The following is a 23,266-nucleotide window of genomic DNA, read 5'->3' on the forward strand; positions in this document are numbered from 1 at the left end:
AGGAGGAGCTTAAACGGAGTGATTCCACTAAGTATGTTGGACTTGTAGATCAAGCCCTTCATTTGCTTTGTCAGGATCGAAGGGTCATCAAACTTTTGAAATCAGATAACTATATTTTGGCGACTATACTTGATCCTAGGTTTAAGTCATACCTTGTGTCTTTCTTTCCGATGGACATAAATCTGAAAAGATGCAAAGAGCTGTTGGTGAAAAAATTGTCAGCTCAAGTGGCATGTGACATGGCAGCATCTCCTCTAGTTTCTGCAGCTGCCCTGAAAAAATTACATTTTCCTAACAGACCCGCTGCTGGTGGTGATGCAGATCAGTCAGCAAAACCTAATGACATCTGGTTGGGTCTTAAAGAACTGCCTACAATCAGTGACATGTCTACCATGACTTTGTCTGTTAAGGTTACCATTCAGAGAATGGTGGATGATTATTTTAGGGATAGCACCCAAATAGGCATGTCACTCAGTCCATTTCACTACTGGTAGGAAAAAGAGACAATTTGGAGTCCCTTACACAAACTGGCTTTGCTTTACTTAAGTTGCCCACCCTCCAGTGTGTACTATGAAAGAGTTTTCAGGGCAGCCGGGAACCTTGTCAGTGATTGGCATAGGCGATTACTTCCCTAGAATGTGGAAATGATGATGTTCATTAAAATGAATGACAAATTCCACGAGGAAGACCTTTACCAGCAATTAAGTAAAAAAAATACATATGCGTCTGTAATGGTGGATTCCAGCAGTGACAAACTAATATTGTGTGAATAAGAGGAGGATGCACACACTGATGGGGTGATAATGATGACATCTGATCTTACCTATGTTGTAAAGCCAGTTTGTGTATGGAACATTGCCACCAATGTCCACTGCGCATTGGCAGCTTGTTTTGTGGGGGGTCCAAACAAACCAATAATTTCAGCCACAAGTGGAAGTCCCTGTCACTGAAGTGATTGGTTTGTTAAACTGTGAATGTCCTCTTTCATATATACAACATAAGGGTGGGTTGGAGGGCCCAAGGACAAATCCATCTCACAACTTTTCCTTTCCATTATGTGCTGTTTGGGGCATTGCTGCCTGACATTTTTAATGTTATGGTTTATGAATGTCCAGAAATTGTAATGGCCACAGACAGCATCTCTTGCATGCCCCTTTCATTTTTATTAAAGAAAATCCTGAACCAATTGCTGCTTGTTGTGTCAACCTGGCGGCACAAGTCGCACAACAGTGACATTCAGCCAAGGGTTCTCAGCCCTCAAGGCTGCTACACGACCCAAAGGCCGCATCCTGCTTCATGGCCCAAAGACCACCTGTTGTCGCTCCTCACCATCCCTCAAGGCTGTAACGGCCACAACTTGCCAAGAGTTCCAGCCCTCAAGGCTGTTGCAGGACTGGTTCCTTCCTAATCATAGCTCTGTATTCCACTACTACACAGCCCGGAGGCTGCATCAACAATTAACTATCAACTATCAATTCTTCAGCCAGTGGCTGCACCAATTATCAAGTATCATCTCTTTTTTCTTCAGCCAGTGGCTGCACCAATTATTAACTCTTTTTACTTTAACCAGTCGCTGCGCCAACTATCAACTATCAATTCTTCAGCCAGTGGCTGCACCAATTATCAACTCTTCTTACTTCAGCCAGTGGCTGCACCAATTATCAAGTATCAACTCTTCTTACTTCAGCCAGTGGCTGTGCCAACTATCAACTATCAATTCTTCAGCCAGTGGCTGCACCAATTATCAAGTATCAACTCTTCTTACTTCAGCCAGTGGCTACACCAATTATATAGTATCAACTCTTCTTACATCAGCCAGTGGCTATGCCAACTATCAACTATCAATTCTTAGTTCAGCCAGTGGCTGCACCAATTATCAAATATCAACTCTTCTTACTTCAGCCAGTGGCTGCGCCAACTATCAACTATCAATTCTTGAATCCTCAAGGGGTACCTAAACCATTATCTTTGCACAGTCCTCAACTCTATTTATCACTCAGTTTTGAGCCAGCTAGCTGGATGCAATCTTTTGGCCCTTAACTAGATAAAAAAATCAATATTGTGAGCTGAGGTGGTCAAAATTGACTGGAAACGAGTGGAAATAAAAGTTATTGAGGTTAATAATACTGTAAGAACAAAATCAGGCCCATTGTATGTGATTTTAGCTGTTTTTATGATTTTTTTAAGAAAAAATCCAGATCCAAAACCAAAAAACAAAACACGGAGTTGAGGTTATGGCAAAACCGATCCAGATCCAAAACCAAATCTAAAACACTTAATATATGATCTCCACTGTGGGAAGAGCACAGGTTAATTTTAAGTTTGACCTTTGGAAAGTAAATAGGTCATGTGACTGGATTTATACTAATGAAAAGTCTGAACTTTGAGAAGGTTTACAAGGGCATAGACAGAGGTCTTATTTTAACAGTAAAATGTAATTAATATACAAAAATCTTAAAAAGGCTTTGTTTCGGTTGCTTCATGTCAGATGTCCCTGTTTTTATGCTGTAGCATTTGAATTGTTGATGCAAGAAATTTGGGAAATGGAGCCGATTACGATCAAAGACATCATAGCCTAATGCAGAACAAAAGAAGTAGAGTGCCTTTGTTTAGACAGCAGAAAATAAAAGCCTTGTGACATGAGCACTAAATAATTAGGAACAATATAACTTTTGACAAAAGCCGTAAAAGAAGACAGAACAATCTAACTAGAGGTCAAAGAAGTATTAGGATTAGGGGGGAATAGCGATACTCACGCATCTATAAATCTATAAAGCTTTGATACACAGAACAGAGTGACCCACTGATGTGCCAATAACACCGGCATAAAGCATTAGCACTATAATAAAAAATACACTGCTAAAAAGAAAAAAAACATTTTCCTCTAATAATAAAAGATAATATAAATGAAATGTATTATTACTATAATGAAATGTATTTATCTTGCTAATGCAGATAAAAGTGAAATACATCTGTGAATTGGGACAAAAGTTATATTTTTATTTTTGTAATGAATCCGATCTGTTGAAACACAGTACAATCTCAAGAAAAGGAAACAGGCCCTTCAGAGAAATATTAACATATCCATAATCTCTTACCCTTATGTATGTCTTTTATGTATGTATGTCTTTTACAACCCAGTATAATGTTAATTTAAATTGTAAAGCGCGATGGAATTTGTTGCCCTATATAAGAAACTGTTAATAAATAAATAATAAATAAATCTACAGTATATAATAAGCGAGCCAGTGTGTGTGTGTGTGTGTGTGTGTGTGTGTGTGTCTGTTCATTTGTCCTTTATGCACGGCCAGAATTTTGGACCTAGCTCCACCAAATTTGACATGGTGGTGTAGTTTGACCAGGATAAGAATTTTGGCTATGTTTGAAGTTCATCAGGGCTATGGAGTCTCTGATTTAAAATTTTGGTTTAAGCAAGTTTGCTCAGGATATCTTCCAGTGCCTAAAACTGCACTTATCTGAAGGCACAGACTGATATGTACCAATGGGGGACAGGCAGAGCTCCAACAGAAGAGCGGTGAGTTGGAGGATCAACTGTCACACTGCACCTGCACTGACAGTTACTAATTTTCTCCAAACATATTTTCATATGCCATGGTTTCCAGTGTTGGTCCGCAGAGAATTCTGCTCGACAATGATTTTTGCAAGTTCACTCAGGATGTCTTCCAGTGCCTAAAACTGCACTATTCTGAAGGCACACTCTTGTATGTACCAGTGGGGGGCAGGCAGAGCTGCAACGGAAGAGAAGTGAGTCTGAGGATCAACTGTCACACTGCACCTGCACTGACAGTTACTAATTTCCTCCAAGCACATTTTTATATGCATTGGTCTCCAATTTTGGCCTGCAATGTAAAAAAAAAATGCTGCAGATACACTTTAAGGTCCATTCTTCAACCCCGGCAATGCCGGGTATTCCAGCTAGTAAAAATTGTTATTGGAGATGGATGTATCAATCATCGCAGTTTGAATGCGATACATCCCGCCACTCACCGCATGCATGGCAGCATTTATTAACACTGTATGCATGTAGTATTGTGATTACAACAGCAAAGGACAGCTCTTCCAAGAAGAGCTGTCCTTTGCGTCTTGAGGACTGCCTGGTTTATGAATGCACGGCCATCAGTCAGCACATGTGCGAGCCGAGGGGGACACTAAGGGGAATCCTATTGGATCCCAGTTGGGGAAGTATCCAAAAAAAAAGCCAATAGACTATCGTGTGCAAGCAGCTTGATACATTAGGGGAATGCTATCAAACCTCTGAGAACTGCAGTTTTTCGGAGGTTTGACCACATTTTTGTGTTAGTACATCCCACCCTCGGTGTCTAATATATAGGCCAACATAAAAGCATAACACCTGATATTATTCTTATTTTAATCGAATAGATCACTATAGCTCATGCAAATAATGCAGTCATAACAAGACTGCTATCATTCTATGCATTAGCATTCTGTAGTAGGGGCCAAATTATAAAGTGTTCTTGTCACTCAGAGCTTGGGTTCAGCTGCAGGAACAATAGCTCTGTCACTGATTATTCCTTATAACATCTTAAAATAAAATATACAGTATACAAATGTGTCAATTTTACTTCTCATTCATGTATAAAAATAATTGATGAAAAACAACAATATGATTTTCGATTGTCCTGCTTGTGACTGTGATCTCCATGTATTTAGGGGTCAAGATGAGCAAAGTTTGAATGTCATTTTGCATCAGAGCAGGAGGTTTAGCAAACTTCCGGTGATACGATCCAATTTTTTTAAAAAAAAAAACCTTGTGTATTATGCTGTTGTTATTGTCTTAATTTAGCTCTCTGAGTTGTAGTTGTGAAGGTCTGATTAACTTTCCGGGAATACCAAAAGTAAACAATTGATTTATTTTTAAGCTCGAGACGACAGCAAGTCTGGTCGGGATAAGAAAATACTTTAATTTGATCTGTATCTGTCTATTCACAGGGGTTACACAGATAAAAAACCAGAAGAATTCTTCTTTACCTGAAGAAGAAGAACAAAATGATGAAGATGACGAGTGTGACCACTGAATGAATACATATATATATATACATACACGTTTTTTATTAAGTCTAAGAACCATAAACTGCCGTATATTTGTCAGCTGACACCATCCTGGGAGGCGTTTCATATCTCAATAAGTCAGTGGGGTGTTTTTTTAAAGAGAGATTTATTCCATGAACTGTAGAGCATTGATATACAACTTCTTCATAACCAAATGCAGAACGAGAACACAGAAATGATGTGACATATACCTTGTTTCATGTGTCACTGATTTAACTTTATTATCTAACTTAAGAATGTTTGCAATGAGAAGACAATCATCTGTAAATAATACCAATATTATAATTGCTGTACAAATAAAACATTTACAATAAAGCTATTTAATTTGTGTGTTTGAAAATCAACGCTGAGCTGTAGCAAAAAATACTCCGGAATTTAGAATATCTCCCAATGCACTGGATACAAATATCAGAATCACCGATCAGTCACGGACGGAGCAGAGGTTATTGGCAGTGGCATAACTACCGTAGGTGCACGGGGTGCGGCTGCTATGGGGCCCAGACCGCCCAGGGCCCGGCCTTCCCCCTGCATCTACAATGCCAGGCCTCAGTCCACAGCCACCCCCCTCAGCCTTCTCCCCCCCACACCCTTCTCACTCTTCTCTCCGTTGACTTACCTGCTCCGTGGTCGCTTTCTCAAGGTTGGCTCCGCCTCCGGCTCTCCTCATTGACTGATACTGGGAGGAGGCGTGGCCGCTTCCTCCCAGCATCAGTCAGTGAGGAGAGATGGAGCCGACTAGGAGAGGAGGTGTGCCTTTCCTGCACAGCGTGACCACAAGGCAGGTAAGTCGAGGAGAGGGGAGTGAGGAGGGTGCGGAATGGGGGGGTGGGGGGGGGGTGGGCGTGGGGACAGGACCTAGGGGGGGCCCATAAAAATTTTGCTATGGGGCCCCCTAGGTCTAGTTAGGCCCCTGGTAACTGGTGTGAATGGGTTTTTTTGTGGTGGAACACAGAAGTATGGGGTACTGACACTTTTTTGTTTTGTGTGTAATCATTAATACTTATAGTTAGTTCCAGAAAACAGGAGAAAATTAAAAAAAAAGTTATTTCAGGAGTGAATAAAATAAGCCTTTGACACATATCCAGAGTGTGTAATCTACTATAAATCTTGTATCCACCTTGGGTGAGTACCGGCACCTTTTTCCATATAAAACAAAGCACTGAGCAAACATATAGTTGTAACCAGTCTCATAATGGCTGGGACATCTTGTTTTAAAAATAAAATCAATTTAGTCCTGGGCCTGGCACACTATGGGAGTTAAATGCAAGTCAGCCATATTTGTTTCAACATTTCATGCGTGCATGGAACTTAGGGGCCCATACATTAACTAGTTTATCATACGCAACGAGTTTTAAAACTAGTTGCGAATGATACAACTCGTGGATAAATGGGCCCCTAAATCAGTGTATTTGCCTGCACGCATCTCTAAGGCCGGACGATCCCTGTCCTTACTGGTAGTATAGCCGTCATTATCATGAGTGCACAGTATCACCAGCCCTATCCTTGGTGCAATGCAGGTGTAATTCCGCATACACGATGTTGTATAGACCACAATTGCTTCTCTTTTTGAGTTTTGCATATAGTTGCCATGTTATCACCCAGTTATGCTCATTCAGCTGCAAGTGGAGATGACAGCGAGTTGCATATGATTCATGGCTTTGTACGCTCTGCTCCGGAGCATGCTCAGTAAGAAGACACACAAGACATGTCCGCATAACTAACTTGCACTGAACATTGTATCAGCTCATACAGTACAGTATATACTGAATCCTGCTGCTGTTTGCAAACACTTATCCTGCAACAGCTGTGATTCCTTCAAGTTGTGGAGAGTGATTGCCATAGACAGACCGGGCTGGGATAGAGAAAAACTTGGGGAGTCCTGGATGCTATGGGATTCTGGTTCATAGAGAGTGCACTAACTGTATTTGGATACGACGCAGAGGTAGAGCTTATAAACATTGTCAGGTTTCTGTTACTCTGGACCTGATTCAGACCCGGTCGCTAAGGCGCGTTCGCTCGTTGTGAGCGATTTTCACCCATCTGCGAATGCGTATAATTCGCAGTGCGCGTGCGCAAGCCATTCGTTGAGACCTGATTTTGGTTGCTCGTAAGCCACTATCAGGTCGCTGCTTTGAGTGACAGATTTGTGGGTGGTAACAGGGGAAGGTGCTTGCGAGCGGGTCTGAATGAGCTCCTCTGTGTGTTAAGCAGGGTTGTGATTTGGGTCTTGTGTTGAAAGAACCACCTACAGCATGATAGTTATAAAGGGGGATATGAACTAAGCCTTGGAGTAAAATAAAGTGGAGAGAGGTAAAGAACTAATCAATCAGCTCCTGTCATTTTTCAAACACAGTTAGGAGCTGATTGGTTGGTGCTTTATCTCTCTCTACTTTATCTCTATCCAGGGCTTAGTACATAGGCCCCATAAAGAGGAGCTTACAGGAAAAGAACCCGGAAAGGAATACAGGGCCTGATTCAGCTAGGATCACATTTGCTTATACACACGCAATTGGCTGATTGTTGCGTACTGTGCATGCATTGCAGTGCACGTGCGCAAACCAGTCATTGCGATCGGGAATGCAGACCCATCGCAGAGTGATTCACAGTAAGTGCTGTTCATGGGTGGTGACGGGGGTGGTCGGGCAAATGCAGGCGTGCCAGTGCGTTTCAATGGCGATGCAGGAGCTTGCATTAATTAACCGCTGCGATACGCTACGCAGCCTGAGGTCTCATAGCGTGCGCTGAAGTAAGCAATTCCTGAGTGAAGTCTGACCTGACTTAACTGTGCGTATGGGTCCGATGGTACTTGATTGTACCGATGTTTTTGCAGTGTTGCTAAGCATTACTGAAGTGCGTGTAAGGTAAAGTGGGCGTCCTTATGTAGTGCTGCCGCGGCATTGCGATCGCAATAGATTAGCTTCCAATTGCACTGAACTGCGTGCCTACGCTATATTGCAATCCGAAGTGAATCAGGCCCACAGAAAGGATACACCGAAATGAATATATCATTTTTTTCAGAAAAAAAACCCTCAAAATGTTTTGAAAATGTTAAATCAGGGCCGGCTCCAGGGGTCAGAGCACCCTGTGCCAGCCCATCATATGGCGCCATCTCATCGCATGCGACTGAATTTGGGGGCGTGGTCTAATTACCATAGGCCACACCCCCTATGTGACGTTATTTGGAGGCGTGCCCGCATGGCACACCTCCAAATAACGTCACGCTGGGGGTAAAGCCCAGCAATCCGTCACTGGCTGGGCTTCCCCCAGCCCTCTTCCGTCAGTAAATGGATGCCGCGCACATGCGTGCGGCATCCATTCACACTCCGGGGGTCCGGCACCGCCACACAGCTGCGGCGGTGGGGGTCCCCAACCTCCCAATTAGACCACCCGCGGGCCACTTCGACCTGCGGATGGAGCAGCGGGACAGTACTGTCCTGCTGAAATCGGGATGCTGGGGAAGGGTGCCGCCCTCTAGGGGTGGCGCCCTTGTGCGACCGCACTGGTCGAACACCCCTAGAGCTGGCCCTGTGTTAAATATATGCAAAACCTATTTTTCTTAGGACACTGTACAGGTATAAATTCATATTGTTACTTTCCAAACATAAAATGCATCATATTTGTTATATTTCTTACAATTAATAGGTTGTTGTTTTTTTCAAATTTACACGTTTTCATTTTAAATTGTTGAAAATGTAGGTACAAAATGACATTGTAAAAAAGTTTTTATATGAATAATGATAGGATGTGGATAATTACTCACTGATAAAAACATCATCATGAAACGTATTTTCAGTCTAATTTTCTCAGCTATCGTTATCAGCAGTATCTGATTTCCTGCTTCTCTGTTTATACCATATATAAATGTGGGGTTTACTTGGATAGATACAAACGGGATTGCTCTCTCTCACATTTTCTTGATTGTGGTGTCGGTATTTCCAAACAAGGACCAGTTTCCTTTGCATACTACAGAAGACTCACAGAACAGAAAAGAAATATGCCTGCGCTCGGTTTTACCCATATTGTAAATGGTACCACCTGCGTGGCAGTATTAATGCCATATATGTATACAAAACAGAAAGACTTTTGCTATCAGCACTAACAATAATATACCTGCAAATCTGTGTATCTAGCAAATAAAAGCATGGGGATTTTGTTCATATTTTGATCAAAACATTAAGGGCCACATTTATCTACGAGTTTTATCATTCACAACGAGTGATAAAACTTGTTGCGTATGATAAATGGTGCTCCAGCCACTCAGCTACCAACTGTCATCTGTTTAAAAAATGACAGTTGGGCACTGATTGGCTGGAGCACTATTTATCATACGCAATGAGTTTTATCACTCGTTGTGAATGATAAAACCCGTTGATAAATGAGGCCCTTAAGCTTGTAGCCCATCGTCAAGGGACCCCAAATCCGTGCAAATTCCCACACCAGTGTATATGCCAAACACGCCATTAAATTTCAGTTAAATGCACTCTCATCTCAGTTAAAAAAATATATCAGAAGAGTCAAAAGGCTAGTTTTACTGAACTAATTTCACCCCCAAATTTACAAGCCAATAATATGTTCACAATATTGACATCTGAAATGTAACTATGTGAAATGTTTACATTCTTAGAATGTGGACGGTTAGGCTACGGAGGGGAGAGTAGGGTTAGGCTGTGGAGGGGAGGTCAGGGTTAGGCTGCTGTGGGGAGGTTAGGGTTAGGCTGCGGGGGGGAGGTTAGGGTTAGGCTGCTTTGGGGAGGTCAGGGTTAGGCTGTGAGAGGAGGTCAGGGTTAGGCTGCGGGGGGGAGGTTAGGGTTAGGCTGCGGAGGGGTTAGGCTGCTGTGGGGAAGTCAGGGTTAGGCTGCTGTGGGGAAGTCAGGGTTAGGCTGCGGTGGGGAGGTTAGGGTTAGGCTGCTTTGGGGAGGTCAGGGTTAGGTTGTGGGAGGAGGTCAGGGTTAGGCTGCGGTGGGGAGGTCAGGGTTAGGCTGCGGGGAGGAGGTTAGGGTTAGGCTGCGGAGGGGTTAGGCTGCGGAGGATAGGGTTAGGCTGCTGTGGGGAGGTCAGGGTAAGGCTGCGGTGGGGAGGTTAGGGTTAGGCTGTGGGGGGGAGATAGGGTTAGGCTGTGGCTGGGGCTGGGACCAGGGCCTGGAAGGGTCTGGGGGCACTGCCTAAGGGGCACTATTTAAGCCTGGGGGCACTGCATAAGGGGCCAGCCTGGGGGCACTGCATAAGGGGCCAGCCTGGGGGCACTGCATAATGAGCCAGCCTGGGGGCACTACATAAGGGACGAGCCTGGGGGCACTGCATAAGGGGCCAGCCTGGGGGCACTGCATAAGGGAAACTATTTAAGCCCGGGGGCACAACATAAGGGACCAGTCTGGGGGCACTACATAGGGGCACTACTTCAGCCTGGGGGCACTGCATAAGGGCAAAGCTAAACTACAGGGGGCAATGCATAAAGGGGAAAACTACAGGGGGCACTGCATAATGGGCACTTTTGACAGAGGCAGTGGGGGAGCAGCCTGAGACCTGTCGGGCTGGATTGGTAAGGGAGTTACCCCTTTTCCCGACACACACATAATTGCGAAGGCCCCCGCCCGGCTACTTTTTGTTGCCACCCGGCTGTAAAAAATTTCTGGGGAGAACACTGGGTGACCAGTGGAGAAGGTATTGTGGTTGCAATGGACTGGTCTGGTCCTATGGGGTTCTTCAACCTTAGTAGTTTGGAAACAATTGTAAAGGAGAAGAACCTTCCCACACTCTGCACCCTGACCATGCCTGAGGTGCGATATCTCTGACTTGCAGCTGAAAGGAAGATTTGACATATTACATTAAAATGAAAAATAAATAACCATGATCTCTTCTCCCACATGTTCTGATGCATGCAGGGCATACATGTATGGGTTTAATGTCCAAATACAGTACTTCTAGCAGCTCCATAACAATTGGTACTGCCGAATTCATGAGTATACATTAATAGTATGTAGAATATATTCTGAAGAAGCTGCTCTGAGACATAATATACCAATACTGATCATTTTCATTTATTTAATAAAGTAAGAATTTGAATTTAATTTTGACTACAGACTCAGGCCCTGATTCAGACCCACTCGCGAGCAGCTGTCCACTCGCAAGTGGGTCGATGTTCTGTACTGAGCATGCGCACGACGGAGGGAGCTCCGTCGTGCGCATGCGCCAGACGCGACGAGCGAAGGAAAGTCCTTCGCTCGTTGTGTCTGATCAAAGGTGGCGTGCTGTCGATGTTGATTGACAGCACGCCCCCTTTGGTGGGCGTGCCGGGGGTGTGCCTCCCTGACTAGTGATGTCAGTGGGAGTGATTTTGGCTCTGATAGAGCCAAAATCACTCCGGAGCTTGCGGTTGAAAACCTCAACCGCAGGCTCCGGCTCGCAGTTTCGATGGTCGCGATGGTCACGACCATCGCGGCCATCAAAATGCACGCTCGTATAGGCTGTGGGTGGTGACCCACACCTATACGAGCGTCCAGGAGGACGCTCCATAGTTATGGAGGCCGGCCCTCATTCAGAGCGTGCGCTCTGCTCAGAGCGTATGGCTCTGAATGAGGGCCTCAATGTCTATGTGGATGGTAAGAGCATCAGAAGAATTGCGAAAATATAAATATATCATGGTAAGAATGTTCACCTTCATTCCTATCCATCTCTCTACAGATCAGGACATACTTCTGTAACCAATATAGACCTAGCAACCAATCAGATTCTACTAATCATTTATCTAGCATCTTCTACAAGATAATAGCTAGAATCTGATTGGTTCATTGTTACGGGTAACATCTCCACTTCTAAAAACCCGCACTTTAATAAATTTATCCCCCAGAGTTTGATCAATCTAATCTCATGTGACAAATAACCCATAGACGAAGATATTGCTTTGAAGTTATTAATTCGCAAAAAAAAATAAGTCAACATGAAGTGAAATAGTAAATACTTTATTTGGAAGCCCTTAGTGCCACCTACAATTACAATAACTTACTCTATATAAAAGTAATAACAATAGCTTAACAGCCTCCAATGGACTACAGCCTACTTCTATTTACAGCACTGCTTCAGGTTGTTGTTTTCTGAAGGACCTTCAACTACCTTCCCATATACCTAGTAAGTCACATGTCTCAGCCTCCCTGTAGCTCGTTCCTTACTGCACACACTAGAGTTAATTTTGTCAGAAGTCAATTAACCTAGCAGGTTTTGTCTTTAAAGAGGAAATTTATACACTGCTGCTACTCTATTTTGGGCCATGGACTGAATGCTACCATTAAATAAATAAAATGATCAGCAAAAGTATTATTGCTGATAATGTCCATGCTTACACATTAACACGTTTGTGCTGATTTACCCAAAACATTATTTGGTATGGCCCAGCAAAGACTATAACACAGGTCAGTCCAGATCAAGAACATGGTATGATCCATTGGCAAGTTATGTTTTTCAGGAAGATAGTTGTAGAGCAAGCGGGCTCAGGTTAGATTACAGATGTGTGAAAGCAGCGTCATAGGCCGTGGTGACTAAGACCTTGGCCAGATATCTCCAGGAATTCTTCGGTATGTTCTCCCACAGACAAGAAAACCTCATTATATGTGTCTGTCATCGTAGACTGAATATTGAGAGTTTGCAGATTTTTTAGTAAAGAAGATTCCATCCATAAATACAGTCTGGAACTTATATATCCCGATTTCCAATTCTCCTCCTTCTGATCTCTACATGTTCTATCCCATTACCGAGGAGGCCTCTTTGCCTCCCTTCTAAATGCAGCTCTGATCCTATTCCATGAGATCCCTTGGAATCCATGTTGAGTTTCTCAGATATTCATTTAAATTTTTTGCTCTGTGTAATAAATAGGACTACAGTTTATCATTAATACAATTACATTAATCTATGAATAATGAAAGATGTAAAAAACAAAAAACAAATCCTCACAAACTAATGTCTAGTGTATATTTAAAGTGCTGAGGCTAATTAATGTAGTACAGATATACTGGTATAAGTGGCCATCTAGTGGTGGAAGCCCCAGGAACAGCCCACTGACACAGTTTCTTGTGTGGCTTCCCCATTTCTGTTGCATTGTATCAGAAAACATTTCTCATTCGCTATTGTAAACTGGCCGCTGCAATAGGAATGAGTCGGCTGACCAATAAAAAGCAACATTGTCCTTGCTTCTTATTGGTCTGCATAGTCACACTCCCATTGGCTGTACTGTTATTATAGCTCTTCAGACAAACGTCAAGTTTTATTCTTATTTTATGCCTCAACTAAATGTTTATACTTGTTGATTTCTGGGGATATGGGAATAATTAAAAAAGCTGATTTTATTCACAATTTCATCTGCTGTGTATTACTCTAATTGATGAATAATTGGCAAACAAATATGTCTTATTTTTTGTCTTAGTTTGGTTGACAGATGAAATGAGGTCTAATGAACTGAAGGTTGCATTCTAATGAGTACTAGTGCAGCCTATAAGATTACCAACTCCACTGGGTGTTGGTGACGGGCGATTTTTAATGGTACAACAAGAGAAGCAGTCTATGACAATGCTAATCACATAAAAAAACAAACCCGTCAAAATGGACAAAAATTTTATTAACAGTCTGAAAAAGTGAAAGATGAAGCCCACAAGGGAACAACGGAGAGAAACAAATAGCTTTTTCTAGTGTCAAAGTTTTTGGAAAGTAACAAAAAAAAGTAAGTGCATAGGTCAACAATCTATTTACACCCTCTTGATATTTACATGTTCTTCTTGTGTATATGTGATCTATTCATAAATAATAAAACTACTACAAATTTTTTCACTGCATGTACCGTGTCTGGTTTCATGGTCTCTCCTACAAGATGCCTAATCAATGCTGGAAAACTAAAATCTGAAGATTAACGTATACAAGAGTCTATTTCTCCAGTGTCAAAGTAGCCGCGACATTCATAAGAGATATATAAAGTCTTTGTCCCGTCTTCTTCTGTGCAATATTAAACTTTATCCAAGCTCTTCCTATGCCGTCTTTCATCAGGTCACCATTGATGATGGTGGTTCACCCTAGTCAGCATAATGTGACGGTTCAAATTTTCCTGCCACTTTCTTCATTGTTGTTAATGGACTTGGAATTTCTTTCTGAAATGGAAACAAGAGGAAAGGTCATTATTTGAAGCTGCAATATTGTACATGTGGCTCCCAGTTACAAATCTGAGATCACAGATTGTGATATGATGTGGGGGCCGATCTACTGCCCCAGTCCGTTCCAGCTTAGGGGAGTTCATTTGTGCTCATTGTGATGGTAGGAGCTGGACATTGTCAAAGAAAGAAAAGATCAATGAATTATCATTGTATTGGCCCCAGTCTTAAAGTGCCTAAACCTAACCCACCCTTCCCCACTGCCTAAACCTAAGTCCCCTGGGGGGGGGTGCCTAACCCTAACACCCCCGGGGTGCCTAACCCTAACACCCCCGGGGTGCCTAACCCTAACACCCCCGGGGTGCCTAACCCTAACCCTCCCTCCCCCTAGCCTAACTCTAACCTCCCAGGGGAGTGCCTAACCCTAAGTCCCACCCGGGAGCCCTAAACCTAACCCTCCCCCCCTCCGCGGCTGTCCGCAGTGGCACCCGGCATCCCTTCGATTGGGATGCCAGGTGCTGGTCTCCCGGTATCGGTAAAATGACAGGTGTCTAGACTTAGACGCCTGTCATTTAACCCTCGCTGGGATTAAGCAGTTGGGAAGCCGGCTGTCGGGATTAGGTCCGTCGGCTTCCCGACTGCATACCTCACTGTCACCAGGATACTACATCCACCTCCATGTCATTTGCACACTTAATAGCACCAGACTGCATAGGTGTCATGGCGATGTATGCAAACAATACAAAAATGTAATAAATACTGTATAGGAGACACAAGTTCAAATTCAAAATATATTCAAATTCAAAATTATAATTGACATCAACAATAGCTATTCATTATTTAAAGTGGTTTATATGAAATCGTAATCTCAGCACTGGTGTTACCACAGCAGATACTTCAGCATTAGTAAGGTGCTCCTCATAAAAGGGATGATATTTTATGGATGCAATGGGCCTTTGTGCAAGAGTAATGCTTGGGCTCCCTCTGCCAAACACCAGTCTTTGCAACACCTTCTTACCAGTCTGTGCCCAGTATGCACCCTGCTCTTTTGTTTATCTTCTCAGTCTGCGGTGTAGCCCACTTCATGTAGCACATCACTGGAGTGGCCACGTGGCTTGTTGACATCATGTCTGATGACACCAGAGGACAGAAAAAAAGGAGATTTGCCCCCCAGCACACTGCAGCAAAAACAATACTTAAATCCTACATGATAATCCTACAGAGGACGACTAGGACAGAACGCAATGCAGTTCTTGAACCTGAAATGGTGGCATTATCCATGATGGGGAGTAGTATACCTATTACCCTGTCTGTCTCACAATATTGCTGGACAGAGTGTGCAAAATGTAGCATCACGCTCTACTTGGCAACTGCCAATCAGATATGCCTCTGTCTTGAGAGCCTGTGTGGTGGAAACTTACTGTTCTGTGATCTAGTTTGGCTTGGCCTGCCCTCAAGAGTGGGGGCTACACCATCTAATTGGTAAAGTTGACAGAGACCACATGTACGGTCTGGATGCAAATAACCAATCACACCTATTTTTCCACCTTCTAATCACAAAGGGGTTTATTTACTAAAGTGTTGGGTTTTAGAAGTGGAGATGTTGCCCATAGCAATCAATCACATTCTACTTAACATTTAACTAGCACCTTCTAGAAGATAATAGCTAGAATCTGATTGGTTACTATGGACAACATCTCCACTTCTAGAAACACTCACTTTAGTAAATATACCTCATAGAGTGAAGCCACTTTGAACTGGTTATTTGCGGACAAGGAGTAGTTTAGTGTCACCCAATTTAGGGATGGCCATCAACAATTAGCAACCATTGATAGTATGACACTGATGGTAATTAGTAGAACAATGGCAGCAGAAGTCCGATGGCAGCTGGTGGCCATGGTCTGCTCATGCATGGCCGTTGACTGTGCATGTGCAAGTGGTGATCATGGATGGTTCAACCATTAATGGTTATTGTATCTATCGATGGTGTAAAGCCATGGATTGTCGACAGTTATGCAGTTGAATTCCATCCCTGATCTAACTGTTTTTTTTGTTTTGTTTTGTAAAGTAAATTACTTTTTATTACAGTGTTTATGTTTTCCTCTTTGGCACATCAAGTCCCATTGGGCTCTGGATGTCAGGGCATGCTGGTACTTGTACTTGTATCTGAACAGCCTGGTCCCCCAGCTTCTAAACCATCATTGTTGCAGGAGAGTTACTATACAGGGCCGTAGCAGGGCTTAAATATGCCCTGTGCTGGTTCCGCCACTGAACACATGACATCATGGCATTCCATCAAAGAACACTCTTTGGGTCTCTCTACAAGCTGTAAGTTGAGTGCCTGGAGTTTCTTATGGACACTCCAGGCGGCTCTACAGACTGCAGGGTGCCATTCCAGACACCCTGTAAGCCAATTGCAGGTGCCATGGGGCAGCAACAATGCCGCCACCTGGGCCCTGCATGGCGGACTGCTCTCACATCGCTAGTTACAGCCCTAGAAATGGGTTGGGTATGAAATCCCAGCGGATTAATAGTCGCCGGGTGAAATACCAACAGTGGAAGCCCGACAGGAGCAGAATCCCGACAGTGCCGGTAAGTCACCTAACCCTACCCTTCTCCCTCCCTAACTCCTCCCCCCAGTGGTGTCAAACCCCCCCTTCCCCTAGCCTAAACCTTTCCGGGGGTGCCTAACCCTAAATTTCCCCTGGGAGGTGCCTCCCCCCACGGCTAAGAACTAAATGTCCCTGCTTACCTACGTTTGGGAAACCGTCCTGTCTGGATTCCATCATCGGGCTAAAGATAGGCGTCTAGACGCCTGTCTTTAGTCACATGTCGGGATTTAGACAACGGGATTCCGACAGGATATTAACTGTATTCCCTAGAAATATATAGCTGACTATGAAAGTGAGAAGATTGCAATACCAAACAACTAGCTACAGTTAGAGAGGTATGTGGGCTTTTGTGTAGTGACTGTATACTGTATGTATAGGTAGAAGGTTCTGTACCTTCTACCTATACCTTCTACCTACACATATACAGTCACAACACAAAAGCCCACACACTGCATAGCTAAAACTGACATTAACACTACACTAGGTGTAGCGCTGCACACACATACCTCTTTATCGTTTCAGTGTCAGCAGCTCCCAAAATCAATCTAACTAGTGCTAGATTAACAAATCATTAATAGTAACTAGCTACAGTTGACTAGATCACAGGTTCTCAAACTCAGTCCTCAGGACCCCACACAGTGCATGTTTTCCAGGTCTCTTCACAGAATCAAAAGTGACATAATTATAACCACCTGTGGACCTTTTAAAATGTGTCAGTGAGTAATGAATACATCTGTGCACCTGCTGAGTGACCTGGAAAACATGACCTGTGTGGGGTCCTGAGGACCGAGTTTGAGAACCACTGGACTAGATGAAGGGACATAACAGCAGTTTCATCTTAGCGATGAAAAAGAAACTTAGCAGAAACTCATTTGATGCCCTTTGTAAGGAGCTTTATTACAAAAAAAAAAATTGTCGTATTTTTTTTCATTAAGAAACTCAATTTAACATCTCATTTCACGCTGTTAATGAAACGCCACAAATTAATTTCAAAATTAACTTATTTTTTTCAGTAACCCAGAACTAACAGCAGTTATGACATCACTGATTTTCCATGTTTTTGTCCTTTGCTTCGCTGTAGTAAAATATATTTCCATTTGATTCAGCAATAGAATTCTGCACACAGAAGGTAAGAGGTAATCCGACTCCTTATCAATCATACCAATGTGTATTCTTCGAGCACTAATGGGCTGCAGATGGCCTGTTATCTCCGTGATAATTGCAGCAGATCACATTAGCTTATAAGTTAAAATGCCAAGGAGTCTCTTTAGAGAGATTTGCAATTTTCCAGACCAACCCTACAGCATTGATGGTTTCTCATTACAGTCTCCCTTTCTGCCTAAATTCTATGGTCTACATATCTATTCAGACTAATTATAGTGCCATATGTTACTTTTATAGGTCTTTCCTATTCTGTGAAAGGAAATTATATCTCTAATATGTATTTTGTGTTGAGTGCCATTGCTGAAATATGACCCGAGCTCATTGGTACAGATGCGCCCAGTTACATTGTGGCTGATCGCGCCATGCGATTCTCCGCGCCTGCAAATGCTACGGTACGTTATGGCACGCACAGCGATCATACCATGCCTATCTATGGAGGCGCGTATGCAGTGCGTGTATCCGCTCGCAGGCTTGCGTGACACGATTTGCCGTGCCAGCGCAAGGCTATAGCTGGGCATATCTGTAATTGTCATTGTTGTTTAATACACTTAATTAAACTACAGTGTGGTAAGGAAGAGTGGAATTCATCTTCTTCAGAACACCCAAAACTAATGGCTGAGTCAAACTTTATTTTCCTTACAACTACAGTACCAATTATCCTACAGTACAAGCAAGGGCGTTTTAAGAGAGGAAGGGGTCTGTGGGCAGTCTCCATCCGGGGCCCCCTCCTCTCTACCTGGCATCCAGTAGTGCACTGAGTGCAGCAGTAGACCTGGTCTGTGTCCAGAGTTTACTGTGCATGTGCAGGTCACCAGGGAAATGGCGTGGCAGCCATCTTCCCGTCGATTTTCCTACTGTACATGTGCAAAGCACCGGGAACATTTTCCAGACAATTTGTGCAGCGCTGCTACAGCCTACATAGGACTCCAGAGAGGTAAGTTTTAAAAATATGGGTGCAGGTTGTGCAGTGTGGGCCCCTCCTGAATCCAGGATCCTGTGTGCACCGCACACCTTGCATCCATTATAGATACGCCCCTGAGTACAAGCCAGTTGTGATCACGCAGGGGATGGTTGTACTGTCATAAAAGTCTTAAGGTCCCCATACATCAGTGACAGATTGTCGCAATTCCCCAATACCCAGACACCTGGATTGGAGCATCGTGGAAATCCAACATGTTTTGTCAATCCTGACCACAAAATAATCGGGCATGGCAAATCAGGGATTTTTAACATATAGAATTTCCCCGATTCCCTAAGGGATCGGCAATCATCGGCGATCATCGATCAGTTTTGATCAGCTTATCGGATAGGTGTTGAGGGATTGGAGAATTGCAGCGCCGATGAATGGGCCCTTTAACAGGGCCGCAACTAGGGGGGGGGGCTAGAGGTGCACGGGCACCGGGTGGGGATTGCCGGGAGGGTGAAAAAAACTGACAGCCATCTGGCGGCCATCCAAAAATGGCCACCGCCAAAGAGGAGACAAATGCTAGAAGTCCTTACTGGACCTCTAGTGCCTGTCTCCTCCTTGGCGGTGGCCATTTTTGGATGGCCGTTTTCAGCAGATTCCATGCGGACTAGCCGTCCGCATTGACTCTGCTGAAAACGGCCATCCAAAAATGGCCGCCTCCAAAGAAGAGACAGATGCTAGAGGTCCTACTCTAGTGTCTGTTAGCAGAGCGCAATGCACACAGCGTTCCCGGAAGTGCCGGGAACGCTGGCGCTGCCAGGAGAAGATGCTGAAAGCTGCATCTTCTCCCGTGAAACCCCCTGGCAACGAGCATAAACCCCCCCGGAAATGAGCATAAACCCCACTGGAAACGAGCATGTAACCCCTGGCAATGAACATGAAACCCCTAGCAAGGAGCTTGGCACCCCTGGTAACGAGCATAAATCCCCTGGCAACGAGCATGAAAACCCCTGGCAACGAGCATGTAACCCCATGGCAATGAGCATGTAACCCCATGGCAACGAGCATGTAACCCCCTAGCAATGAGCATGTAACCCCTGGCAACGAGCATAAATCCCCTGACAACGAGCATGAAACCCCCATGGCAACGAGCATGAAACCCCATGGCAACGAGCATGTAACCCCTGGCAATGAGCATAAACCCCCTGGCAACGAGCAGGTAATTTTAAAGTAATTAGAAGCCTTCCTGTGGGATATAAAATGGTGTTGGGCAAATATGTAAGTGGCACTTTGGTAATAGGCATTACAGTGTGTGGCATAATGTGTAATGGGCATTATGGTGTGTGGAATAATGTAAGTTACTATACCAGGGACGTCTGAGTACTGCACTGCCTTATGGAGGAGCAAGGACAAAATCCAGGTAAAGGAATGGAGGGGGCGCAAAATTGCTGCCTTGCACCGGGTGACGGATATCCTAGTTTCGGCCCTGCCTTTAAGTTAGTATCACAGTGATGTTGGTTATGATGATATCCTGGGCACTACTGCATGTGATTGTATAACTGTGATATACCATGCTGAGTGTAGTTCACTTATCTGCCGCCTGTAATTCCCCAAAGCCAGGCCACAATAAATTGTAGTATTGCCTCTAACCAATAGGCAAATTAGAGTCCTCCCATTGAAACAGCTATATATTTATTATTTCTATAGTACCACCATATTATGCAGCTCCTTTCAGAGAATATTGTATTATTCATATCATTCACTGTCCCATTGGAGCTTACAGTCTAGTTCTATACCAAACAAATACACATATATCATTGGTTATGTATATTTAATTTTCCAATGCAGTCAATAGATCATAGAAGGGCCAAAATGATATACAAATGGACAGAGAAATGTGTTATTGCTGTGCTATCATTAGTGTAACACAATACAGGTCATCGTTCATTACATTTAGTCTTGTTATTCATATGTCTGTCCATTTTCACACTGTGCTCTCATTGTACAGCTCCATATTCATACTAGAGATGTGCCGTTCTGTTCTCCAGAAATCTGAATCCACCCGAATTTTGTGAATTCAGACAGAGTCATGGTTCTGATCTTCCACCGGTTCAGAATTCGGATTTTAAATCAGAATTTCGGGTTTTGGATTGCAAAAATTACATGATTTTAGCTGGTTTTAAAAACCTTTTTTTCAATTAAAAAAACACAAAAACAAAACCTAGATCGAAAGCACTTAAGGGTGGTTTTGTAAAACCAAAATCAAAACACGAAGGTGTATCCAGATCCAAAACCAAAGCACGCACATCTCTAATTCCTACTATTGTCGACTTTTTGTACAAAACTTTTTTTTGGTGGATTCCTGCTTCCCATGTCCTAATTAGTTTCCCTACCAAATTTGGGACATTCTGGTTGTTAGATCAAGCTACAAACAGCTCTGAATAGGGGAAGTTTAACTATATTGTATGTCACATTTTTGTGTGTATAACAAATATGCTGTTCACATTTATTCCAAAAATTTGGTGACAAAAAAAATTGACATCTCACAGACGATGTGGATGAATATGTCACTCATGAAAATTCTAAATTCTGTTCATGTCCCATTGATAACGTTCATTCTACTATATGTTTTACCTCTGTAACAACACATTCCAAAATCTTGGTCTAATCCATGTGATGGGTTTAGTGTGTTGTTCAGTAGGTAATACAATTACTTTACAGGCAAAATGCACTACCCTAGATTTTACATTTGTTGAGACAATATTGATTATTATCCATTCTCCATTATGTCTCTTGTTAACGGACACATGATAACGCACAGTTAGCATCTGCACCATGCTTTTATTAAACTCCCTAGTGGTTGAAGTCTGTCATTTGGCTCCCCCTTTAATAAATACATAACAAATAGAACATTATATAACAAATAAAGACGCATGACAGCTGGAGCTGGCGTTTAAAATTTTTTATCAAATTTATTTTTGATCTCGAAGTGAATTATTAAAATGTTAGTATGGTGGCGGAAAAAAGAATGAAAAACAAAACTAGGCAATGACTTGTATATAACAACTAACTTATTTGTGTTCAACTATTCCACAACAACAATACGAGGCGCGAGGATATATGTGTATAAATACGCTCATTAGTGCTATTTGTAGGGAAAAACAAAATCCCTCATACACCCCTGCTAAGCAGTGAGTAGCTAATTCTCTGGTCACCATTCAAAAGAGAGCCAGCAACACAAACACTAGGAAAATGGAGTCTGTAAGACCAGAATAGATGGCAAATGAATACAAAACACGCAAAACAGTGCTCCATACAAGATAGAACCACGGAGGACTAGTGACCAAACTATTATGGTTCATAATAGAAAATAGCGCCCAATGCAAAACCTGAAATGAAAATATACTAAAAGAGAGACTTGAAAACTGCACAAATTGACTGAGACAGACACCATAAAAGTCAAACAACCACACCCTCAACCAACGTCGATAGTTGCAGAGCACAAAACAGCGCAGCAAATATAAAGGCGTTGACCCACAGCCAACAAAACAAAAGTATGTCTCAGAAAAATGAAGCATCAAGAGATGCTCCCTAATCTCATTTACTACCAAAGCAAGTTATTCGGAGCCAAAAGAAAAGTTTAGACAGAGGAAAACAACAAGATCTAATTTCTTCCGTCCAGGCTGAGGACCTGCCAAACATAAGTAGGGCAACAGTCTCCAATGGGGGCAGCATTAAGCACTAATTCTCTAAATATAAGCCAGTTAAAACGAGATAATGCATCTCCTAGAGCATTTTACACCCCAGGAACATACTTAGCCTGAAATTGTATATTACAAATGCAGCAATGCATATATGGTCTAGTGAGAAGTCTCAAGCTGGCCACACACATGGCGATCTGCGCATGATCAGTCGATGTGTACGATTTGTGTGCGATTTCCCTTGAAACTCTCCCCGGCAGCTCTGCACACGATCTCCACATGATCTGCACAAGATCTGGTGTCTAATCTTCAACTGATCTCACCTGCAGTCAGACTTTCACAGTGCATCGTGTCCTAGATTGTCAGATCTGCCTTACTGCAATGTGCGATCAGTGGAGACTCACGATTTACTCAGGATTTGGCCATATTTTACACGATCTGTCGTTCCAATGTGTCGGAATCGGCCAGATTGGGTAAAAAATAGCTATGTGTGTGGCCAGCTTAACAACTGGAAGTGAAGAAGATCGCTGATGGTTGACAGCTTGGACAGCTCCCAAATTGTTGCACCATAATATTATGCTAGCATTATGTAACTTTTCACTCCAACACTGCAGAACCACCACTATTGAGAAGAGCTTAAGTCGGAGCAAATTCCTGGTCATA

General features: G+C 43.1%; 2 protein-coding genes across 4 annotated transcripts in view; one reads left to right on the forward strand and one right to left on the reverse strand.

The window, feature by feature from the left end:
• Nucleotides 1-5,402, forward strand: part of PPP1R1C (protein phosphatase 1 regulatory inhibitor subunit 1C) — a 76,359-nt gene extending 70,957 nt beyond the window's left edge. For both annotated transcript variants that reach the window (XM_088476361.1, XM_088476360.1), the window contains one exon: nucleotides 4,972-5,402. In XM_088476361.1, coding sequence (XP_088332487.1) covers nucleotides 4,972-5,057 — 86 coding nt within the window. In that variant the 3' untranslated portion in view covers nucleotides 5,058-5,402. The remainder of the gene's footprint in view (nucleotides 1-4,971) is intronic.
• Nucleotides 5,403-13,711: 8,309 nt separating this feature from the next.
• Nucleotides 13,712-23,266, reverse strand: part of PDE1A (phosphodiesterase 1A) — a 344,517-nt gene continuing 334,962 nt past the window's right edge. For both annotated transcript variants that reach the window (XM_088476422.1, XM_088476423.1), the window contains exon 14: nucleotides 13,712-14,219. In XM_088476422.1, coding sequence (XP_088332548.1) covers nucleotides 14,167-14,219 — 53 coding nt within the window. In that variant the 3' untranslated portion in view covers nucleotides 13,712-14,166. The remainder of the gene's footprint in view (nucleotides 14,220-23,266) is intronic.

This window comes from Taudactylus pleione, unplaced genomic scaffold, assembly GCF_031769625.1.
Source record: "Taudactylus pleione unplaced genomic scaffold, aTauple2 ptg000188l, whole genome shotgun sequence".
NCBI classification, from domain to species: Eukaryota; Metazoa; Chordata; class Amphibia; order Anura; family Myobatrachidae; genus Taudactylus; species Taudactylus pleione.